The 21,574-nt window shown below is 39.7% G+C and overlaps 3 protein-coding genes across 4 annotated transcripts in view; 1 reads left to right on the top strand and 2 right to left on the bottom strand.

The window, feature by feature from the left end:
- The window catches only part of LOC121938109 (butyrophilin-like protein 3), an 11,970-nt gene extending 11,580 nt beyond the window's left edge, over positions 1 to 390 (bottom strand). The window contains exon 1 of the mRNA XM_088071625.1: positions 1 to 390. This exon is cut by the window's left edge and continues 254 nt beyond it. The gene's annotated coding sequence lies outside the window, so the exon portion shown is untranslated.
- A 133-nt stretch (positions 391 to 523) lies between these two features.
- hhla2b.1 (HERV-H LTR-associating 2b, tandem duplicate 1) lies at positions 524 to 18,203 on the bottom strand. 2 transcript variants are annotated; one of them, XM_088071623.1, is made up of 8 exons: positions 18,031 to 18,203; positions 13,064 to 13,283; positions 6,705 to 7,076; positions 5,562 to 5,846; positions 5,133 to 5,459; positions 4,079 to 4,186; positions 3,145 to 3,204; positions 524 to 1,994 (listed from the first exon to the last, which is right to left on the bottom strand). In XM_088071623.1, the coding sequence occupies exons 2-8, from the start codon at positions 13,131 to 13,133 to the stop codon at positions 1,897 to 1,899; spliced, it is 1,320 nt and encodes a 439-aa protein (XP_087927749.1). In that variant the 5' UTR covers positions 13,134 to 13,283; positions 18,031 to 18,203; the 3' UTR covers positions 524 to 1,896. The 2 variants fall into 2 exon arrangements, with proteins under 2 accessions (XP_087927749.1, XP_087927750.1); XM_088071624.1 differs by lacking the exon at positions 18,031 to 18,203 and adding an exon at positions 17,874 to 18,012.
- LOC121965561 (gamma-aminobutyric acid receptor subunit rho-3) overlaps positions 12,715 to 21,574 on the top strand; it is a 33,362-nt gene continuing 24,502 nt past the window's right edge. The window contains 4 exon segments of the mRNA XM_088071622.1: positions 12,715 to 12,818; positions 13,023 to 13,116; positions 18,705 to 18,795; positions 20,867 to 21,153. Of these exon segments, the coding sequence (XP_087927748.1) occupies positions 21,017 to 21,153 (137 nt within the window). The 5' untranslated portion in view covers positions 12,715 to 12,818; positions 13,023 to 13,116; positions 18,705 to 18,795; positions 20,867 to 21,016.

Genomic DNA, 21,574 nt, shown 5'->3' with positions numbered 1-21,574 from the left:
AAGTTATTGAGGTGATGTTTCTTTCAACTGTAGGGACTGTTTGGCGCACATTCGGGATTCAAGATTTTGTATTTCAGTGAATTTGCAGCTCAGCTCCTACAATAAGTCTAAAATACTCTGTGGAAACTAAATAGTTACATTCAGACTGTTCAGGTCCAAAAATGCTCCATTGAAACCCATTCAAACTGACATTTTTGATCCCACAGCCATCAGAGCAGAAAAACAGGACTTGAAAAAACAAATGTTATTAGTTTTTCAAGTTTTACAGAAAAGCATGGAAGCTCATTTTTAAACTTGACAGACAGATTAATTGTAACCTAATAAATACATTTGTACTCTAGCTCACCTAGCACCCTTAAGCTAGCCAACATTACAGGTCAGCTGTAGTAATAATGTTTTTGGTTTTTTTTTGGCACTTGCTTCCATTATTTTACGACCGATGAACTTTCCCCCTAACTCCTATGTTTGAGTAGACCAACCAAACATTGATCATATCTCAGATAAAAGTCACAGACACAGCCCCTCAGCGATTAGTCCTTTTAATACGGTTACATTAATTATGACACATTTGTGAAGAGGTCAAGTATAATTCATGAAAAGGTGACGTGTTTACAGCAAAGTGTGGCAGCGCAGAAACAAACTATTTCAGTCTGCTGCAGATTAAATATTGACAAAGAAAAAAAGTTATCTCTCCACCTCAGAGAGGAAGTCACATCATAGTTTTACAGTCACATTCAATTTAAAAATCCAAGAAACAATTCCCAGAAGAGCGTCACCTCCTCAGAGGCCTTTTCAGTGAAGGTTTAAATGCAGCAGGATGGAGAAAGTAGTCTTTTATTTTGGAAATCCAGCCTGTGCAAGTGTCAAGAGCAAAACGCTGAATACCCACAAGTGCCAGGGATGATCGAGTCCGACTTCAAGTTAAAAAACGACATCCTGACCTGGTTTCAGAAAAAAAAAAGGTGAATGGATTTGGTTTTCAAAAACATGGAAAGAAGGCAGTGAGCAACTTAACACACGGCACAAACATTAAATAAGAAAAAATAACAACATTTTAAAAAAGATCCCCAAAAAGTGCAAAAATTTTCAAAACGTGCATTTTTTTTTTCTGCAATATAATTTTACAGATACGATGACAGCTATTATAAACATAGTTTTCTGATCATTTTACATAATTTTTCAAACTATAATTTTGTGAAGATTGTCACTCCTTTTTAAAAACTAATTTTCAGGTAATTTTCTTTGTCACCTTTGACTAATATCTCGCAGTTTATAGTGACATTTTTTGCCAAGTTGGTCATTAAATTTTTCCATGTTTTTGAAAGAAATTAAAATGAATTTGCTCTGGTTTCAAAGGGTTAAATAGCTCGTGAAAGGTTGTCCCACCAGGTTTTAAAGGGTTAAACTCTGCAACTTGAGCCATGAAAAGCACAAATATTTGACCCCTGGAAAGTAATGTCCACTGAGGAGAGACATTTTTCGGAGCCAGGAACAAACTTCAGATCTCTTGTTGAAAATGCAGAAATGTTTCTGACTTTTTTCGACGATGTTTCAGGCTGTAAGATCGAGCTGAATCCGTCTTTAGGGTTCGTCACAGGAAAACATTTCCCGAAAACAGCAGATTCATAACTGCACCGCAGAGGTCCACAAACCCGTCATGAAGTCGCTGAAAGCTTCTTCTTCTTCGCACTTCAGCATGAAGCAGTTCATCAGGGTTTCCTCTTAAATCCACAGGGACCAAAAAAGAGTCAAAAATAGTCATTTAAAATATTTTCTTTACAAAAAGCTCCTGAGGAAACTTTCTAAGAAGCTGTGAGTTCATTGTGCAGCCGTGTGCGTGTTTGCTGAGTTAGTATTTGTTAGTTTTCGGTGACGCCGTGTTGTTTCTGTTTGTCTTCAGGTTAACTGGGGGCCAGTCTGCAGGTTTGATTGTCCGTTGGTGCCGCCGACGGTCAGAGGGCTGCTTTCGTTCAGGTTACTGTCGGCCGCCGAATCTACGGGAAGAGAGGGACGTTTCTGGATCAGAGATGAAGACACAGGTAGAAAGCAGAAACACAAATTTTGAAGTACACATGTTTTTTTTTTTATGTCTCTGCTCACCTGTTATTCTATTACACTCAGTACTGTTAGGTATTTAAATTAAAGTACATTGCATTGTTTACGTGATATACTTACCTCATATACACCCAGTTTATTTGTAGTTTAAGTGATTCACCAGAAAAAAGATTTAAATGTCACATTTTAAGTCTCTCCAGTGCGTCATTATGAGCAGTACGAAACCTGTAATAAATGGTTTGTAGTACATTTAAGTATGATAATAGTATTGATAATAGCTAAAAACCTGAAGATACCCCAAACACAACAGCGCTACTCTGCCAGCTGGTGCAGGATAAACCACAGTAAACAAACACAAGTTTTTTTAAGAAAAAAAATAGTAGTAGTAGTTGTAGTGGTAATATTAGTAGTAGTGTTTAATTTATTTAATTGATTAATTAATTTCATTTTTTGTTTTATTATTTACAATAAGCATTTTATTTTTTATTTTATTATTTTTATTTATTATTGTTTTTGGTTGTAACTCCAGTGTAACATTTGTTTATTTGTTTATTTATTTTTGCTTTGCTGTGCACAACTTAATCATGTTGTGTTATGAGCGATGTTATACATTGTATCCTATACATTTTAAACATGGGATTTGAAGTTTAAGTATTTAAGATCGGAGGGAAATCGAAAAAAAAAAAAGTATTTATTTTAATTAATTTTATTTATCTATTTATCAACATTAATGTTGCGGCCTGTTCAGAGGTGGTTTAATTATACAATGAATTATACCTTTATAAGGGTTAAAACAGTCAATTTTGGGTGGAAATGTCATCGAGAGGCATTGATTAAAGTTTATGATTGTTTTGGAGGCTGTTGTTTGTGGTGATATTGAATTTTGCTGAATTAAACTGAGACGTGTTTGATTGATTTATTGATTTTAAGATTAGAGTAAATGTTATCTAAGAGTTTTAAAACTAAAAAGTTCCTGCAGGAGAGGAAACTCAAACAGAAGACTTATTCTCTGGCTCCATCTAGTGTCTAATTTAGGGAATGCAATTTTTATCTTTTTCCTTTTTCTTTTTGAAATGGTTTGAGACCGACCTTTGACTAAATGCAGCTCTGTCACCTCCTCGGGGTCGTTTCTGGGCTTTGAGGGGCCTCCTGAGAACAGACAAGAGAGACAGAAAGTGTGAAAACGTCTCGGTTTGAAAGCACCTCTGCAGCCTCTAAAATGTCAATAAGCTCCCATAAACTAATCAAATCCAAAATATCTCTAATTTGTTGCTCTAATATTTTAATTTACTTGATTTTCTTGCTTTAATCTAACTTTCTACTGTCCGTTGGTGACTGCCTACATTTCCTATAATGCCTCTGGAGAACACGAGAAAAGACGTGACCCGGATACAGTTAGTTTTAACTGGTGTTACTGGTTTGGGTGTGCATTGTAATGACAGGTGGAATATTAATAGCCTGGTTTGAATCATCTGTGGAGATATATATACCTCTTTCATTTTTTCGGTATTATGTGTACTTATTTTGGAGAAAATGAGTAGTTTTGTTGATGCATTACTCTGGGCGTTCACTCTGAGACAGAGAAATCTTGACTTTATTCACAGTTTTTAGTGTTTTAAGCAGAAACACACATTTCCTCTCTCCACACACACACACACACACACACACACACACACACACACCAACTTAAAAACAAGTGAAGCTGATCTCATGAGGAATTTTAATGTCTGTGGTAATTTATGAAACCTGGATCAACATCACTTTTCTTGTGCTGCTTTCAGATGCCTTTTGCAAATATTTAAACCCTTGAACTGTGAGCAGATTGGTGCAGATTCTTTCTCTCTCTCTCTTTATATATATAAATATTTATTTATTTACGTTATTATGCAATATGATTAAGGATCAAAGAAAAAAATAGAGAAAGTTATTTTAATTCTAACTATATTTGTAATTGTGTAAAAGTGTGTCAGTCCAGTCAAGCTCTCTTCTTGCTATCAGTAAGTGTCCAAATCTCTTCTTTGACCTTTGACCTTCAGGTACGCCAGCATGCCGGCCAGAGCCACAACCAGCACTGCGATCACCAGGCCGACAATCCACCAATAAGACGCCTCCTCCTGACCGCTTTGCTTAACTGCAAACAGGTAACAAATACACACAAATTAATAAATAAACACAGTTTTATACATAAAACCACAAATAACAGCTGCTGGGTTTTATGCCTCTGTGTTATTCTCAAGAATAACTTTAGCAAAATGTTCAAATTTGGCACAAACATCCCCCTGGACCCAAAAATTAACTTTTTGCACGATTTTTTTTAACGATTTTTGCAGTCAAAGGTCAAGGTCATTGTGACCAAGCATCCATCTCATTCTCATTAATGTGATAAATCAAAAACACCTTGAGGGAATTTCTTCAAATTTGGCACAAACGTCCACCTTGATTCAAGGATGAACTGATTAGGATCTGATGGTCAAAGGTCACTGCGACCTTGCGTCCGTCTCACTCTCATGAACACAATTTAACAAAAAGGCCTTTAGTGGGTTTCCTTAATTTTGGCAAAGACGTCCACTTGGACTTAAACTAATATATATTTTGGCCATAAAGCAAAAATTCATACACTAATTATGACAGAATTTCACACAAATGTCTAACAGGAGACATAGTGGAAATAGCATGTTTTTCTCCATATGCCAAATATGGTAAAATAAATACATAAATAAATGTGAGGTAGAAAAAAGTAAAAATGACAAGTCAAAAACCCAGAAATATTACAATGCGTGTTTTTATGATTTGTTGGCTGTGGGATCAAAAATTGCAGTTTGAATGGATTTCAATGGCTCTTTTTTATTTGCACTCAACAATATTAATTCAACAATTTGGTCAAAATCAGTGTATTTTAAACTTTTTGTCAGAGCTGGAAATACCAAGATTAATCAAAAATACACAGTCTTGCCGAAATGTATGCCATATACATGAACACAGCCAAAATGATCAAAAGTTAATGATGAAAAGTACGCAAAATGTGGACGTGTGTTGGTAAAAACTACAGCGCCCGTTTACTGTGTGAGTGAGCTCACCGGCAGGAGCGTCGATGGTGACGTCGGTGCGTTCGGTGTGAGTGTTGTGCGGCACGGAGAACACACAGGTGTAGCTGCCCGAGTGCTCTGAGTGTTTGGGGTCCATCAGCCGCAGGGAGCCGTCTCCGAACGGGACCCTGAAGCCGTCCAGCTCCACGTGGCTGTCCCACGGCGGCGAGTAGGAGCTGGTCCCAGACTGGCTGTCGTAGGTGAGGATGTGGGTGGGGTCCTTGCCTTTGGAGAAGCTCCAGTAGAGGTGGGGGCTGTTCAGGTATGGAGGGGCGGAGCAGGGGATGGTCAGGTCTTTTCCTTGAGTCCCTCTTATTTCTACCAGAGCACAGTGAAGGGAGCACGAAAAATCAATAAATACAAGAGATTTCCTGCTTTTTGCAATCCAAAAAAATGACACAAATTGCATTTTATTTTCACCTCTTTCCCTGAGCGAGGCGGTCCAGGCCTGACCGCCGTACGAAGTCGAGACTTTGCAGATGTAGATGAGGTGCGGTTGTCCGTTCAGCCTCTTGAGGCGGCTGTCGACCGTGTACAGCCCCTGTTTGTCCGCCAGCATGCGTGTGACCGGTCGGAGGTCCTCGAAGGTGGGCGGCTCGGTCGCCCAGGTTACGCGAGGGGCCGGGAAGACATTTCGGATGGTGCACTTCATCTCCTCGTAGCCGCTCAGCCTGGACAGCTCCAGAGACAGCCCTCGGATGGGTGCTACACACACACACACACACACACACAAAGACATTCACAGCATGTTGAAATGTTTCCCAGCAGCCCCTGATGATAGACGCTAAATGCCAGGGCTCAATTTAGCCTGACGGTGGGTGATACCACTCTCATGCAGATAACATTAGAGGCTCTGTTACCACAATATAACACAACCACAAACAGCTCTTTCATACAGGGGAAATACTGTTTTTAAAACTTTCATTTCAGAGCCTCTGAGTGGTCGATGTCACTTTTAGATTTGGGACTAATGGAAGAGTCAGGAGCAGGGAGGGCTGGCTGGCTGCAAAACTTTCTCATCCACAATCGTCACATGTTGCCGCTTTCGTCTGCATATTACGCTCTAGGTATCCTTTTTTGCGTCTGCTGTTTACACGGTTTGATGCATGTTTGGATTACACTTCACGTGGTTATGTTTAGTCAACAACAACAAAAAAAGTTAAATAAATAAATAAATAAATGACCTAGAATTTTTTTTTTTTAAAAATCCTTAAAAAAAAAAAAAAATTTTTAAAAATTATATATTATTATGACAATCATAAATATAGTTTTCTTGTATCCCTAGATATTTTCCCATTTTTTATTTTTTTAAATTTTTCAATATAATTTTCCAAATCTACTAAATTTTTGCAATTAATGGAGCATTTCTTGCCAAGGTGCTCATTTCTTTTTTCCCCTTGTTTTTGAAAAATCAAACCTATTGCTCAGTGTCCAAAGGTTTGAATACCTGTGAAAGGTGTCTGAAAGCAGCACCTGAAAAGTGACGTCACTCCAGGTTTTTAAGAGTTAAATTTGGTGTGACATCATCCTTACGTGCTTTCACGTCTGACCTTATGAACTCACCTGCCACCTTAACGATGACCTTTGCATTGTGTTCGCCCTGCGACGTGCGGACGTGACACCTGTACGTTCCTCTGTCCTTCAGAACGCTCCCCCTGAGGATCAGCGTGGCGTTGCCCTTGGATACCAAGTGTGGGAAAACGGAGGCGCGGCCGGCGAGCTGCTCGGGGTCAGAGTGCTCTTCGCTGCTGTCGTCGTCGCTGTCATCATCATCATCATCATCATCGTCTTTATCGTCATCGTCACGTTTATGTTCCCGCTCGTACTTGTACACCAGCTCGTCCTGTCTAAACCACTCGATGGTCTCCTCGCTGCCCGGCTGGAAGCTGCAGGGGAGCACGCACTCCTCCGAGACGAGGCACGTCACAGCGACGTCTGAAACAAGACGAGGACCAGGTGAGACCAGGTGAGACCAGGTGAGACCAGGTGAGATATCGCACAGATTTACGTTGTCGGCTTAAATTTGCGTTTTTATATCAGTGAAGTGACACAAACGTTGTCTCTTCGTCTTTTTTTTTAGTGTTGAGTTTTTCTTCTATTGACCCTCCGATTTTAATTTATATATAGGTTTTAGTCCTTGAGTGATTTTTATCCGTTTTGTTTTAACTTGTTTTTATTGTCTTGTGTGATTCTTTTTTACTGTTCTTCTGTGAGCTGCTTGGCATTTCAGTTTCCATTGGGATTAATTAAAGTAATCTAATCTAATCTAATCTTTCCATGGTGATGCTGGTGGTCACTGTGACCTCTGAAACTGTTTACGGCCCTGTTTCCCGCTTCGGCCGGTTAGTAATCGCCCCTAACAGTTAGGTATCGCTCTACAGGGAAGAATCAAACTTCTTTTTGTTTAATTAATTTCCTAGAAACTGACGCCAGCACCTCTCTGCTGATAGAAACCCTTTTATTGTTGAGCTGTTTCCTTTTGTTCAGATTGCAGTTTGACAAATAACTCAAGGAGGAAACGTCTGTTATTTAAGTTTCCGTGACACTGTCCTCCTCAGACTAAAGACGCAAACATTCCTAGATGGTCGGATCTGCATCATTATTTCTCACCACAGAATCTGTAATTTGGGGGCTGTACACACAGCGATGAGTCTGCTGTTACAGCTGGGGAAGGCAGAAATCTGCAAGAGAAATAAAGTAGCTGGAAACGTCACCTTGCTGGTGATGGATACAATTTTTATGGTATCATAATCTAATGATCTAATGTGCAAACTCCTCTTTTGTATTATGTCCTAGTTTTTGTCTCCTGGATGTGCGTTTACTGTATGTTAGAAATCTGGAAAACAAAAACAAACCTGGCACAATCTCGGTCCAAAGCCCCTCCCACCAGGTGACCGCGGGTACATGCACGCGCTTCATACAGTAGCCCTTTGTTCCCTCTACACTGATTTATTTAGTCTTATTTCATTGCTCTGCTCTCTCTCTGTTTATCTGAGCACAAAAAAGTCACTTCGAACTCGTCACATATGTTCACTCTGTCACTGTTTTAGACATACGAGTGTGACGCCAAAATGTTTCATGTGCATGAAACGCTGATGGACGGCGTCGGCTAATAACGCCGCCCGTAACTATGTGATATAAGGAGGGCGAGGGCGCTTACAGACCAGAGCAGAAAAGACGTCTGTTTAAAGTGTCGGACGTTAGGTTGAGAAGTTTTGGTTTGTCATGTCATTTGATGATATTTTCATCATAAAAGTCAGTTCTTCAGAATCCAGTGGACAGATTTCATAATAAAGGTGCTAAAACTAAAATAAGTCCTGCACATACATTACTGTATATATACATGATTTTCCACTGCAGTATTTTATTGCTGGTCTACTTCTGCCAACAGCAACGGAGGCTCATGGGTATTGCGGTATTTAGAGCCATGACCTGGCAAAATGACAAAATTTATTTCTCAGAAACAAATTTAAAATAATTACACCCACGACATAAACCTACGTGATCGTTGCGTCATCCGGGAGAGTCCCACGTTTCACCGAAAATATGTAACATTGAGGATATCGTGTAAAGGAAACTTTGAAAGGGGATGTACAGAATGAAGAAAAAATACCTCCAGGACCGAAGAATTATTCACCTCAACTTCCCTTTATTGCCACACACACACACACACACACACACACACACACACACACACACACACAGGGTGGACGTGGGCAGTGATGAGTGTATCGCAGTGGGACAAAAATGACATAAACCAAATCAAACTGACTGAAAACAGATGACCTAGTGATAGAAATATTATCAAAACAACAGCAGTAACTGGGATGCGCGTCCTGCTATCTGCTGTCAGTATAGATTGACAGAATAAATGGACATTTTTGTCCTCGCCTGAAAAAAACATCACAGTTTTAGGGTGAATATGCCTTTGAAATAATGAAGCATTTGCCCAAAAGCTCTGAGAAACCACCAAACAACATCTGAGAGTCAGCTGTGCAGAGAAAGATGCTTGTAAATGAAGCAGGACACAATGGGAGAGCATTAAGTAAAGAAATCCTTATGCAAGATCTTAAAATTGACATTTTCAGGCACATTTGTGCACAACAATAAAACCCATTTGATGTCACTTGGATGTCATTAGAAGTATCAAACATCTAAAAACAACAGTTTTATTTTGAAAAATCAATCAGTCAGACCTCTATACATGTTTCCACTCAAAGTAAACCATCATAACTGCACTGAATGAGCCTTGAACCCTTTAAAACCGGAGCAACGTTGCTTAATTTCTTTCAAAAGTATATGAAGAAGGCAAAGAGCAACTTAGGAAGATATGACCCAAAAATTGAGAAGAACTTAGTAAAAATAAATAAATAAAGTATAAAGTAATTACCTGAAATTTAGCAACGAAAAAATGGCACGAGGAAATTACTTGATAAAAAAGTACAATAATTTGATTTATTTTTGATTTATTTAAAATCTGTCATACGGTGTGGTATAATAAATATTATAATTAAATGAAAAAGATATGAAAAAAGTAAAAAATAATAAAGTTCATAAAAAGATATAATTTATTATATAATTTGAAATATAAATGTTGATAATATTTTGTTTACCTTTATCTTTTTTTCCCTAAACATTTTCCAGAGATTTTAAAATATATATATATATTTTTTTTCATTTCTTCAGATTTGTGAATATTTCTAACCAAGTTATTTATTGCCTTTTTACCCCAAAGAAATCAAGCCAGTTTGCTCAAGTTTCAAAGGTTTAAATACTTTTCAAATGCATTTGTAAGCAACACAAGAAAAGCGATGTAAATCCAGGTTTTTAGGCGTTCATTAACTCAATCACTGAGATCTTTACCGAAAAAAACAAAAAAATCAGATTCTTCATAAGTCACTAACTCCAGTTGTCCGTCCTCCTTTTTGTTTGACAAGTTTGTTCAGCAAAACTTTTGAAAAACGCTCGAGCCAAAGCTGTAATCAGACGCTTGGTTTTGAGCCAAAGTCGGTCAGATGTTGATTTTCGTGTCTGCATGAGTGCTGCATGACGGTTTGTGGCGTTAAACAGGTGACTGACAGCAGGGATTAATCGCTGCTTTCATCGCCTGCGTGCTTCTGGCCGCACCTCTCTGACCGTGTTACGACTCCCGCCGATTTCTCAGCTGCTGCTCTCATTCTTCTCGAGAATAGCAGCTCTGTCGTGACTCAGGCGTCTGACTCACACCTGAGCGATTTCACACAGCGGCCGACCGGTTTACCTGCCTGACAGCCAGTGAGGGTTTGCTCCCTTCGCACAGTAACGACATTTCGTGCCCTTGCAGAAAAGCTTTGAACAAGCTGCTGAGCAAACACGGCTCCTGTGAGGCAGCCTGCAGAGTGACACATTAACTTCACATTATTAACAGAACAAACACTCGACTGAGTCCAGCGACGTGCGTTAACCGATAATCAAGCAGATGAGTTTTTTCAGGTGAGATGATAAAACCAGTGATTGCACAATCTCGATAACCTTCCAGACCACAAACAAAAACCCGCCAAACACCAACTTTATGACGTCCAACAATTTCTGTACTTTTCCAAACATGGAAATCTGACCGACGTCACGCAGCGGGTCAAACTTCTCTCAGCTCTCTCTTCTGTCATTCATTACACAAGGTGGGTTTCCATTAACCCTAAAATTGCACAAATTAAAATTGCGAATATGAAATACGCCTAATGGAAGCACGTCAGTTTAAGGAAACTCCCATTTATTGCAAAAAAATGTTTACGCTTGCATGAGGTGGTATTTCAGGTGTTTCGAAAAACCATATTTTGCAAAACTGCCATGGAAACCCTTTTTAGGCTTTTCTAGGTCACATGATGCTGTGGCTATGTGCTTGTCAGCAGGAACTGGCTCCCTCATGATGCAGCAGGAGCTACAGGAGCTGTTATTGCATCGCATAACATCCGAAAGTTTTGAATCCACAATTCCTCTGTGAAATCGTGGACCATCAGCTCCCAGAAATCCCTCATACATGGCCGCTCACGCGTATAAGTGGCTCTCCTTTTCATCATGGCTCCATAACACGCCCACGTTGCCTTTAATTTGGAAATAATGAAGGCTAGTGCGGTGGCTGCAAAAGAAATAAAGCTGCTGATGTTTTGAACATCCATCGCCATGGTTACTGGGATGTTATCACCAGAGGAGAAGTTGCACAACATCACTAAATGGAAATGAATTCAACTTGTAATTGTGTTTTATCAACATTTTTTAAAATAATAATAATTCTGATAATTAATATGGTTGAACAGATATTATCCCCTAGCTTTAAAAAAAATATTTTTCTAAATCTCTAAATTTCTAGCAATTTGCGGGACGTTGCGCCATGCCTTTTTTCCCCAAGTTTCCAAAAGAAATCAAAATCAACCTATCTATGTTCTAAACAAAGCCAGACTCCAACACTGAGGTTTTTCACTGAAAAGTCATATTTATGAAAAACCGAGCAAACGACTGGATGAATGAGATTTGGATGATACTGCACAAATTGTGCCGGGGTGATTCAGTGATGAGAAAGGGTGACAGGGGTGATTCAATGGTCTAGTTGACATCATTGATTTCAGAGAAAAGTCGACTTGCAAACGGTGCGTCAGTGTGTTGCGATATTGTAGTTTGACTGAGCTGACTGCGAACAGGTCGCCACACGCAGGTCCCCTCTGAGTCGACATGGTGCAGGCCGTGACCAGTCAGAACGGTCCATTTACTTTAGAAAGCGGCTTTAAGTAACGTTGCAGACTGTTACAGTGTGGCTGTTCAGCACGTTCTCATCTCAAGTCGTCACATGTTGCCGCTTTGTCAGTAGACTTCTGCGTCCACACGTTACGCTCTACGTATTCTCCTGCGTCTGCTGCTGTTGACGTTCCCACATGCTGCAACAGACGCCTGGACGTCGACAAAAGCACATGCTTACGATTTAAGGGCACGGACAGTTAGGATTAGAGGAAGGAGGCACATGGTAAAATGTGGACGTCATCCACTGTCCCTCCCGCCCCCCTATAGGGACCTTCTTGCTCCGTATGTTATGCCGTTAACGGTTTAAACCTGATTCCATCCAGCGGCGTATCATACAGCCGCAAAAGGTGGCTTTTGTAGTTGGGATCTAAGCCGAAATCACTGCAGAAGCGTCTGTTTTTGACAACATCAGAATGGTAATGAGCCGCGCTTTTGCGTGGAGCAGTGTCACAACTAAACTTCGTAGAGGTAGAAACTGCCGTGACAGTGACGTTAGAGTCATTACGGGGCTGCTCGATGCTGCAAACACGCCGAGAGTGCAAATGTGGATGACCTAAAAACAGACTGGACTGGGGTTAAAGAAGAAAGCTGCTATAACTGAATTTCAGAGGGGAAAGACGTGTATTTAATATAAAGTTTGAGAAAAATAAAGTGTTTTTTAAACATTACAGCATGTAAATGTGTTCCTGTAGAAACCCAAAATACAACCGAAAGAATTCGTATAATTTGGGACCTAATGTTTTAACTTTCCTGCAACCAAAAGCCTGCTCATTTTTTTGTCCTTTCTGCTCCAGATCTCAGCTGTCAAGTTAAAATATTCCCTAAACTCTCAGGAATGATGCTCCGAGCTGCAAAAACGAGACCAGACAGACTTTTCCTTGAAGTCCAGCTGCTTCACTTGCTGCGGTGGGAAAATATTTCCCTCCTGAGTTCATACCTGACGTCAGGATTTAATGAGGAGGGGGGAAGTTTGAATAAGCCGTTTGAGTAATATGGGTCACTTCTCAGGTTGCAGAAAATAAAATGTGATTGTATTTTGTTGGTGTTTTGTGTGTCTCAGGTCGTGTAAAGAAACCTTTTTAATCTCTGCACACGTTGTCCTGCTTACAGAGCAGTTGGAGCCGCTGCACAAAGAGGCGTTTGTGTCTTACCTGGGGTTTTGTCCTGCGTGGCAGCGCCGATCCAGAGGAGGACACAGACCCAGGTGTGTATCGCTGACATGGTTTCCTTTCAGCCGGCACGCACGTACGACTCAGACAGACACACACACACACACACACGTAGACAGACTTCAGTCCATGCTGCTTCCAGGAGAGGGTTTCCACTCGTTCTTTTTTTCCCTCTTCCGCCAGGTTTTTTCTTCGGATCTCTCTGGGTGGTTTGGCATCACACACAAACACAGACACAGACACACACATACACATGCACACAGACACACACAGACACACACACACACACACACACACACAGACAGGGAAAAAGGAAGAGAAAAAGCATAATTAGAGGCATGTTGCTGTTGAAATGGATACAGGAGAAAATACAGCAGTGATACTCAGCTTTCAGCCCGCAAGCCAAAAAACTGGATGGCACCCAAACCATTTTCTAATTTACAACAAAAATAAAGTGATTCACACTGGGAATTGTTTACTTTTAGAATAAGGTGCCAGAGTGCATAAAACAACATCAAGCAGCTTGTTTATAAAAAACAAAAAATTGCCAGTGGAAGATCCCCCACAACCCTGACAGAGGTCCCAGCTAAGACCCTAATGTCCTAAAATCCTAAAAAGTACTTAAGTCCTTAAAATGTCCTAAGGTCCTGGAAATATCCTAAAATCCTAGGAATGTCTTCAAACACCCTAGAAATGTTCGACAATCAGAGAGACGTCTTAAAATCCTAGAAATGTCATAAAATCCAAAAGATGTCCTAAAATCCTAGAAAACAAAATTTCATAAAATTCTAGAGATGTCCTAAAATCCGAGCTTAATCTTTATATCCAAATAACATCCTAAAATCAAAGAAATGTTCTGCACAAATGTCATAAAATCCTATATTTATCTTAAAATCCAAGAAACTTAAAAAATCCTAGAAACATCCTAAAATCCTACAAATGTCCTCAAATCCAAGAAATGTCACAAAATCCTAGATTTATATTTATAAAATCAGATAAACTTTCTAAAATCCTGGAAAAGTCCTAAAATCTGTAAAACATCTTAAAATCCAAGATAATCCAAAAATTCTAGACACGTCCTAAATTCCTTGAAACCTGTGTGAGGCTGCCTCCCCTGACCTCATTTGACCCTGAAAAGTGGATTTATTTTGGGCTAATGTTGTCTCTGTTGAAAGGTTGCTCACGCAGAATAAGAATATTTCATTGATTTCTGCAGAATCCTGCACGTTTACATTTATGTTAAACCTTCTGCAGGTCTTCTCACGGCTTTTGTTTCTGTTTCAGCCACATTAAGAGACAAAAGTCATCCGTCAGAAACTTGTTTTGTTGTCGGACACAAAAGAAGTCAGAAGTCATGTTTGGTTTGAAGCTCGTTTAGCCGCTGTTGCACCTTTCCTCCGTCACCAAGAGGAAACATTTGGAGAAAATCCAGGAGCTGCCCTTCTTCTTCAGCCGTGAGCAGTAAATTAGAGATAATGTGCTCCTCCTGTACTCTGTAAGTCTTGAAGAGGGAATTGTCTTCAGCTCTAATGCAGGAAGGATCCGACGTAAACACACACACACTCTGACAATGTGAGCGGCTGCACGTGCGGCTCGCCTCCGGCCGACAAACGTCACAACACTTCATCATCGTGAAACGCACTTTCTGTGTTTTAAACGTTGTAAACTTCCTTAACCTCTAAATCTGACGGGGCGCTTTATCAGCGGCCAGATATACTTCACACTTTGCCGCGCTTTGATGTGCGGTACCAAGTTCACCTGTGTTTGTTTTGGAGAGCCGAGATTGTGTTGAGATAACGCGACAGGAATTTATTGTGCGTGGACGACAGATGCATCCTCTTTCTTTCTGCTTATCGAAGCGCTCGAGAGATAAAACGAAGGGCTCGATACGGAGGATAAGATACGACAGAGAGGAATGACGGAGAAGAAAAGAAGAGCGTGAGGAGGTGGATGAAAGACCGCAGGGCTTCAGCTGCAAATATCACTTTGATTTCTGCTGTTTTTGGTGATGAAAAGCCAAATCCTCAGCGCTCACCGGAGGATCAAACCTGAATTCTTCCCAGAGAGCCGCACATGTTCTGTCACGTTCAACACTGCAGCAATGACGCGCAATTTGCTTTGGCTGGGGGCCATTTTTACAAAATGACAGGGGGCCAGGGGCCAGCCGCTGCACTTTTACTCACAGCACATTTTACTACAATTTAACTTGATGTGCTGAACATTAAAATGCATAAAAAAACAAGTAACATGCAAAAGAAAATGTTTTCATTGTGCATATCTGCAAACCATCAATAAGGTACATTTGTGCCGTATTACCTTGACTTGTCCTAAAATCCCAGAAATAAACTTAAGTCTTCAACAAGTCATAAAATCCCAGAAGAATCTTAAAATCCTAAAAAAAAATCCTAAAATCCCTGAAATTTTTTAAAAACTGAGAAACCTAAATCCTAGAAATGTCCTAAAATCCTAGAAACGTCCTAAAACCCTAGAAACGTCCTAATGTCTGAGACATGTCCTAAAATCCTAGAATCGCCTTAAATACTAGAAACATTTTCAAATCTTATAAACAGCCTAAAATCCCAGAAACATCCTAAAATCGACTGCTTGTCAAGCTGCAGTTTGAGACCAGCAAACAAAAGTGTTTGTTTTTTTGGTGAATAATTGCTGCGTTTCCAGCTGCTTGTTAGCCTTTCTATGGAGACATGCTGCCACAAAAAACTGCGTTACTGAAACATAAAGTTTTGCTAAAACCGCTGCATAATAACGTGCAAACTTAACGTCTTCTAGGCTGCAGAGACGTACAATGCCGGCATTTTGTGGGCTGCATTTTATTATATTCCCCTGTATTTCACCTGTTGCTGTATGCATTTTAATATTAAGCACATGAAGTTAAAGAGAAGTCAAATGTGCTCTAAAGGTAAAACTGCCTCACCTGACCTGATTTGACCCTGAGAAGTCAAATTTATTTATTTATTTTTTCAGTCTCTACGCTAACTTTTTGACGTATTGTTGCATTTTCTTGTTTTTTATCTAAAACGCTATTCTTTGCAATTCATCTGCATGCTTACTTGTATTCATTAAATTGTATTTACTGCACCTTGACTTTAAGATAAACTGAAAATACAGGTCAAAAAAATAGTGAGTTTCTCAATAACTCTGAAAAAATGTGTAAAACGTGTTGTCGTAAGACGTCAGAATGATTATCTGTATGTTTTAGAGGCAGCACAGAGAGTGCCTGCACACACTTGTGATTTATTATTTATTATGATTATATTCTGCTGCATGTTCCTTGTGGCTGTTTGCATTGTAATGTGATGAGCTCTCAGGGTCAAATAAGGTCAGAGCACACTTCATTACGTTACAGTGCAAACAGCCACAAGTAACATGCAGCAGAATATAATGAAACATATGCATATGTGCAGGTACTCACTGTGCTGCCTCTAAAATATCCTCTTTTTAACATGTTATCATGTATTAATAACAGTAATTAAAGTTATCAGGACACTAACAGTAACTGTTACTGCAGCACCAGTTTAAGTAAAATTAAATGAATGCAGCATGCATAGAGGAATATATTAAATAAAACAGGAGAAAATGCAACTATAAGTCAGTGAAAAAGGACATTTTTACACATTATTTTACAGTAATAACACCTTTATTAGAGTAATTAAGACACTGACAAAAACTGACCTGTAAACTCAAGATGCTTTATGTTGAAATCAAATAAATGCAATATGTAACAGGCACAGATAAAAAAGGAATAAAATATAGGAAAATGCAACAATAAGTCAGTTAAAAGTTGTTTAGAGACACTCTGCACTCACTCTGCTGCCTCTAAAACATACAGTTACACCTTATTACCCTCGTTTTTATTCTTTATTCTGTTTAAGCAACACATTTATAGTTATTAAGACACTAACAGTAACTCTTTGAGCTGCGGTGAAGCCTCTAAAACACTAACAAGTCAAAATGATTTATTCTGCATTCATTTCAATGTAATGCTTAAGGTAGGAGGTAGATTTACTGGTCATTTTTAAAACAATATACATATAAAAACTTAAAAAAACATAAAAAAAGCAACAAACATCTGCTTCAGCGCACAATTTTTGAATTAATTGTAAACGTAAACAAGAGAAAAAATGCTGTAAGCTGAAGTTTTATCTTATCCTTTAACCTAAATGTTTTGCCACTTAAAGTTTTGAGTAGTTTTTAGTAAAAAGAGATGACAGCAAACAAAACGAAGCTCATTTTCTACATCTTATAAACACAGGTGTAGATTTCGGGGTTTGTGCAGAGGGCACGTCCTCAATATTTATAACATGTGCAACTGGCTCCCCAAATTAAAAAAACATGGAAGTGACAGAGGACTTTTGACAAAACTGAAGACATTTATAAATAGTGTCTGGTGGACGACCTCCAATCGTCCTGTTTCATTGACAGTTTTATTAAAGTTATCAAGATCGCAGCTTTTGACCTCAGGTGCACTCTGAGTTGTTCGAAACAGCAGAAGTTCAGCTGAGAGTTTTCCTCTTGATTTAAGTATTTTTAACCAGCTGATTATATTTATGAATGAAATGTAAACTTTTTTGCAGCTTTAGCTCTGAAACTGATCCCCTAAATGTTATAAATGAGCTTCTTTTAGCTGCTGACTCAGAAATATGAACCTTTTAGACCTTAAGCTGCTCAGACACGTGTCTTTAATTAGTGTCCTCATTGACATCATCTTTAGCAGTAGTTTTAGTTTTAGTTTCCTCTGTGTTTGGAGTAAATTAAAGAAAAAGCATCAACTTACAGAAACTCCTGGACATCCTCAGCAAAACTTATCTTCTTAACTCCAAAAAGTCAACTTTTTATAGAGCTGATGTGTCTGATAGAGCTGAGACGAGTGCCGTCTGTCAGTGACACGCCGGGAAATGAGAGTGAAAGCTGAGATAAAAAAACACACTCACGGTGATTCAGCTGCAGCTCCGGCTCAGATGAAGTCCAGGAAAAAAAAGGAGGAGAAGAAGAGGAGTCGAGCCCGCTGCCTCCTGAGGCTGACTGAATGTTAGCTTGACTGGATCAACAGGTTATTTAGAGAATAGGCAGCACACACACACATCTCACCACACACAAGGCAGCGCAGGGAAGGGAAGGTCGCTGCACACACACCCTCTGAATGGGTGGAGTTTGGTTGTGATTGGCAAACACACAAACACACACACGGGAGACCCTTGACGGGAGTCGGTGTTTCCTCTGCAGCTCCATCAAATGTCAGCGGGGTTTGCTTTCAAAGTGCAGAGCTGTTTCGGTGCGTGCTGTGCACCGTGAGCTATGCGCTATATATGTCAAACAGGCGACACTTCAACGCCTGCTTTTACAATAACGGGATTGATTTACTCTGTTCACTTTGACTTTTTGGGGAGCTTAAATCGCACATTAAATAATGAGCTGCGACAAATCCGGCAGTGCACATTTTATCTGTGAGCATCAGGAGACGCGTTTCCTTTTTAGTCATCTTAAAGTCATTATTTAGTCATCGTTTGGCTCTGCAGGAAAGAGACAGTAAATCAGACCCACATGTAGATGAGTAACCGTTATTTAACCTGGGAAGTTTCACCGACTGCTCTGTTCTCCTTTTCAGGGAAGCCGTGACACAGTTACTCACACCTGGAGGCTGGACACCAGTAAAACCAGTCTGAGCTAATGGTCCGAGGTTACAGGAAATGCCTGCAGTGAGTGTGGTAAAGAGGAAAGACTTGGACCTTTAACCTTTATTGTGTAATTATGACAATCTCTGATAAGAGTGAAATAGAGGAGCTGTATTTACAATCAATCAAACGAAATGATTGTTTTCACTGTTTTTAACAGACACACTGTCAGAATATAGATGCAGAAAGAGTCATGAACAAACAAACAAACAAACAAACAAATAAACAAACAGACAAACAAAATACAATCCAGACACGGCAGAGTAGACCTCAGCTGGTTTGTTTTAATCTGATGAATTTAAAATTGTTTGGAAATATGCAGAAAAGATCTTTAGATGCAAACATCGGGAAAAAAGTCCAACCCGGTGAGAAATGTGCCACAAATTGGAAAAATTTTTAACTAAAAAAATATTTTAAAAAAGAAAGGAGAATTATTAAAACATAATCTAAATAAAATTGGGAAAAAAATTACCTAAAAAATATTTTAAAAAAGAAGATTGAATTATTAGAACATAATCTAAAAAAAATGGGCAAAATGTCCAGAAAACTACCTTTATAAATGTAATAATGTTTTATTATGTTATTTTATATATATATATATATATATATATATATATATATATATATATATATATATATATATATATATATATATATATATGTTTAAATATTTTCTTTTTATTATTATTATTATTATTTTTATACTGAAATCTTTGTGTTTCGTGCCAGGACAGTCCCACAATAACGCTTTGTTTTTTGCTGCTTCCACTGCCACGATAGTGCCAGGAAAACCAGTTTTGACTGTTTCCAGCAGGGATTGTGCCAAAAAAACGGGGTTCTTCAGGCCAAAACATGATCTTTTCTAAACCATAATCAAGTGCTTTTTGTGCCCAAACCTAACCTGACATTAACCAAAGTGTTATTGAAGCACATAAAATGTAAATTTATACATTTCCGCTACATAATAATGTGAAATTGTATCCGTGTTTTGCAGAAACACACAATGCAAACATTTTTTTCTCTGTTTTCAGAGTTTTCAAACTGTTTTTGCTCTCTTTGTTCAGCCTCTGTCAAAGTCTGATATACTTTCATTTTCAGGCGCTCTGCTTTCCTTTATTTTCTGGGTCTGTAGAGAGCCGAGGAAAGTGAGGGTGATATAAAATTCACGTTGTGTTTTGGGTTAATTTGAACAAATTTTGTGCAGCACTGTTCGGACTGCAAAGGTGGAAATTCCTTCAGTTTGCCAAAAAATTACACTGAACTTAAAAAAAACTGCATTTGTGCAGGATTGTCTGCAGCTGCACGGCTTTATAGGCTGTGCATGTGTGCATTTCGATGTGTGTGTGTGTGTGTGTGTGTGTGTGTGTTTGTGTGTGTGTGTGTGTGTGTGTGTGTGTGTGTGTGTGTGTGTGTGTGTGTGTGTGTGCGATTGCGTCTTCCAGGTGTAAACTGAAGAAGGAGCTGCAGGTGAAGCTGGATTAGACGCAGCTCTCTCGCTCCACTCCGGCTCGGGTATTAAACCTCTGCCGATCTTGGCGACCTTTTGTTGTTTGAGCTGCCTCCAATCCCGTGATTCATTTTCACGCAAAAAAACCTCTGTCTCTCTCTACACACACACACACACAAACACACACGGACGCAGAGAATGTGGAGGTGTGCATTAACCTCGTATAATCCATATAATCACACCAGGTGCCTGTTTTTTTATTGTCCCACTGAGAAAATCCTGATTACTGATGGGTGTGTGTGAGTGTGTGTGTGCGTCTGTTTGTAGGTTAGTGAAAGATTGCTGTGGCCGTAGATAAGAGGATTAGGGTGGAATTAGTGTCATTCCTCTATCGCCGCGAGGAATAGATTCATATCGATTTTAATCAGAGATAGACAAAAAAACCCGCAGATAAAACAGACAGAGACAGACTGCGAGCGAGCGGAGGAGTGAATGAAGCCGTCGGCGACGCGGCAGCAGATTCCTGGAGATCAGCGTGGACGGGATGTTCAGCTGCACGCACACCTGCTGCACAGATTCATGCATGTGAAGACACATGTGGAAACACTTCACTCATGCTCTGATGGACGTCTTTTCTTCGCCCTGCAGCTCTCTGCTTGAGGAAACTTGCAGCCGCAGTGGGATGTTTGACCAAAACCACCAGCGTTAGTGTGCAGGGCGGCGTGGACGGTGCAGGAGGAGGCGCTGGGGTCGCTGCAGCCGGCGATGTTGGCGTTGTGGCGGGGAAACCTGTGAAACATGAAGGTGGACGTGCTGACTTTCTTGGCTCTGGTCGCCGCCAGCCTGTTCGCCAGGGTGACTGGCGGTCGCAGCTCTGGACGCAGGAGACACAAGGAGGTGTTCCTCGGGGAAAACAGCAAGTTCAAGTTTGGAGGGTGAGACACAGATAACACACACACACACACACACACACACACACTCACTGCATCGTTAGAAGCATCTTTTTTTAATTTGCTCTCCACTGTTTGTGTGTCTCGAACTTTAATTTTTTGGCCTCTAGGGGGCAGCACCACAAGCGCTAAACAAAACAACATATAATGCTTGATAAAGCCGATATGCAAAAAAAAAAATCGTGTGCGTATTTCCACATGCATTAGATATGTTGCAACATCAGCACTGATGTGCCACAATTTTTAGCTTTCGCCAAGTAGCACCAAATATAACTGCAGCTGCGGCTGATGGGAATGTCTGTAGTTTTTGAAGGTGTTTGGACATAAAAAAGATTTGGACAAATAATTTTAACATCACGATGGCACCAGATGAAAAGAGTACTTCACGGTTTAGTGTCGCACTCCT

This window comes from Plectropomus leopardus, chromosome 21 (genome assembly GCF_026936395.1).
Source record: "Plectropomus leopardus strain MGB_pleo_1.0 chromosome 21, ASM2693639v1, whole genome shotgun sequence".
Taxonomy (NCBI): Eukaryota; Metazoa; Chordata; class Actinopteri; order Perciformes; family Serranidae; genus Plectropomus; species Plectropomus leopardus.
This window is presented reverse-complemented; position numbering and strand designations above follow the sequence as displayed.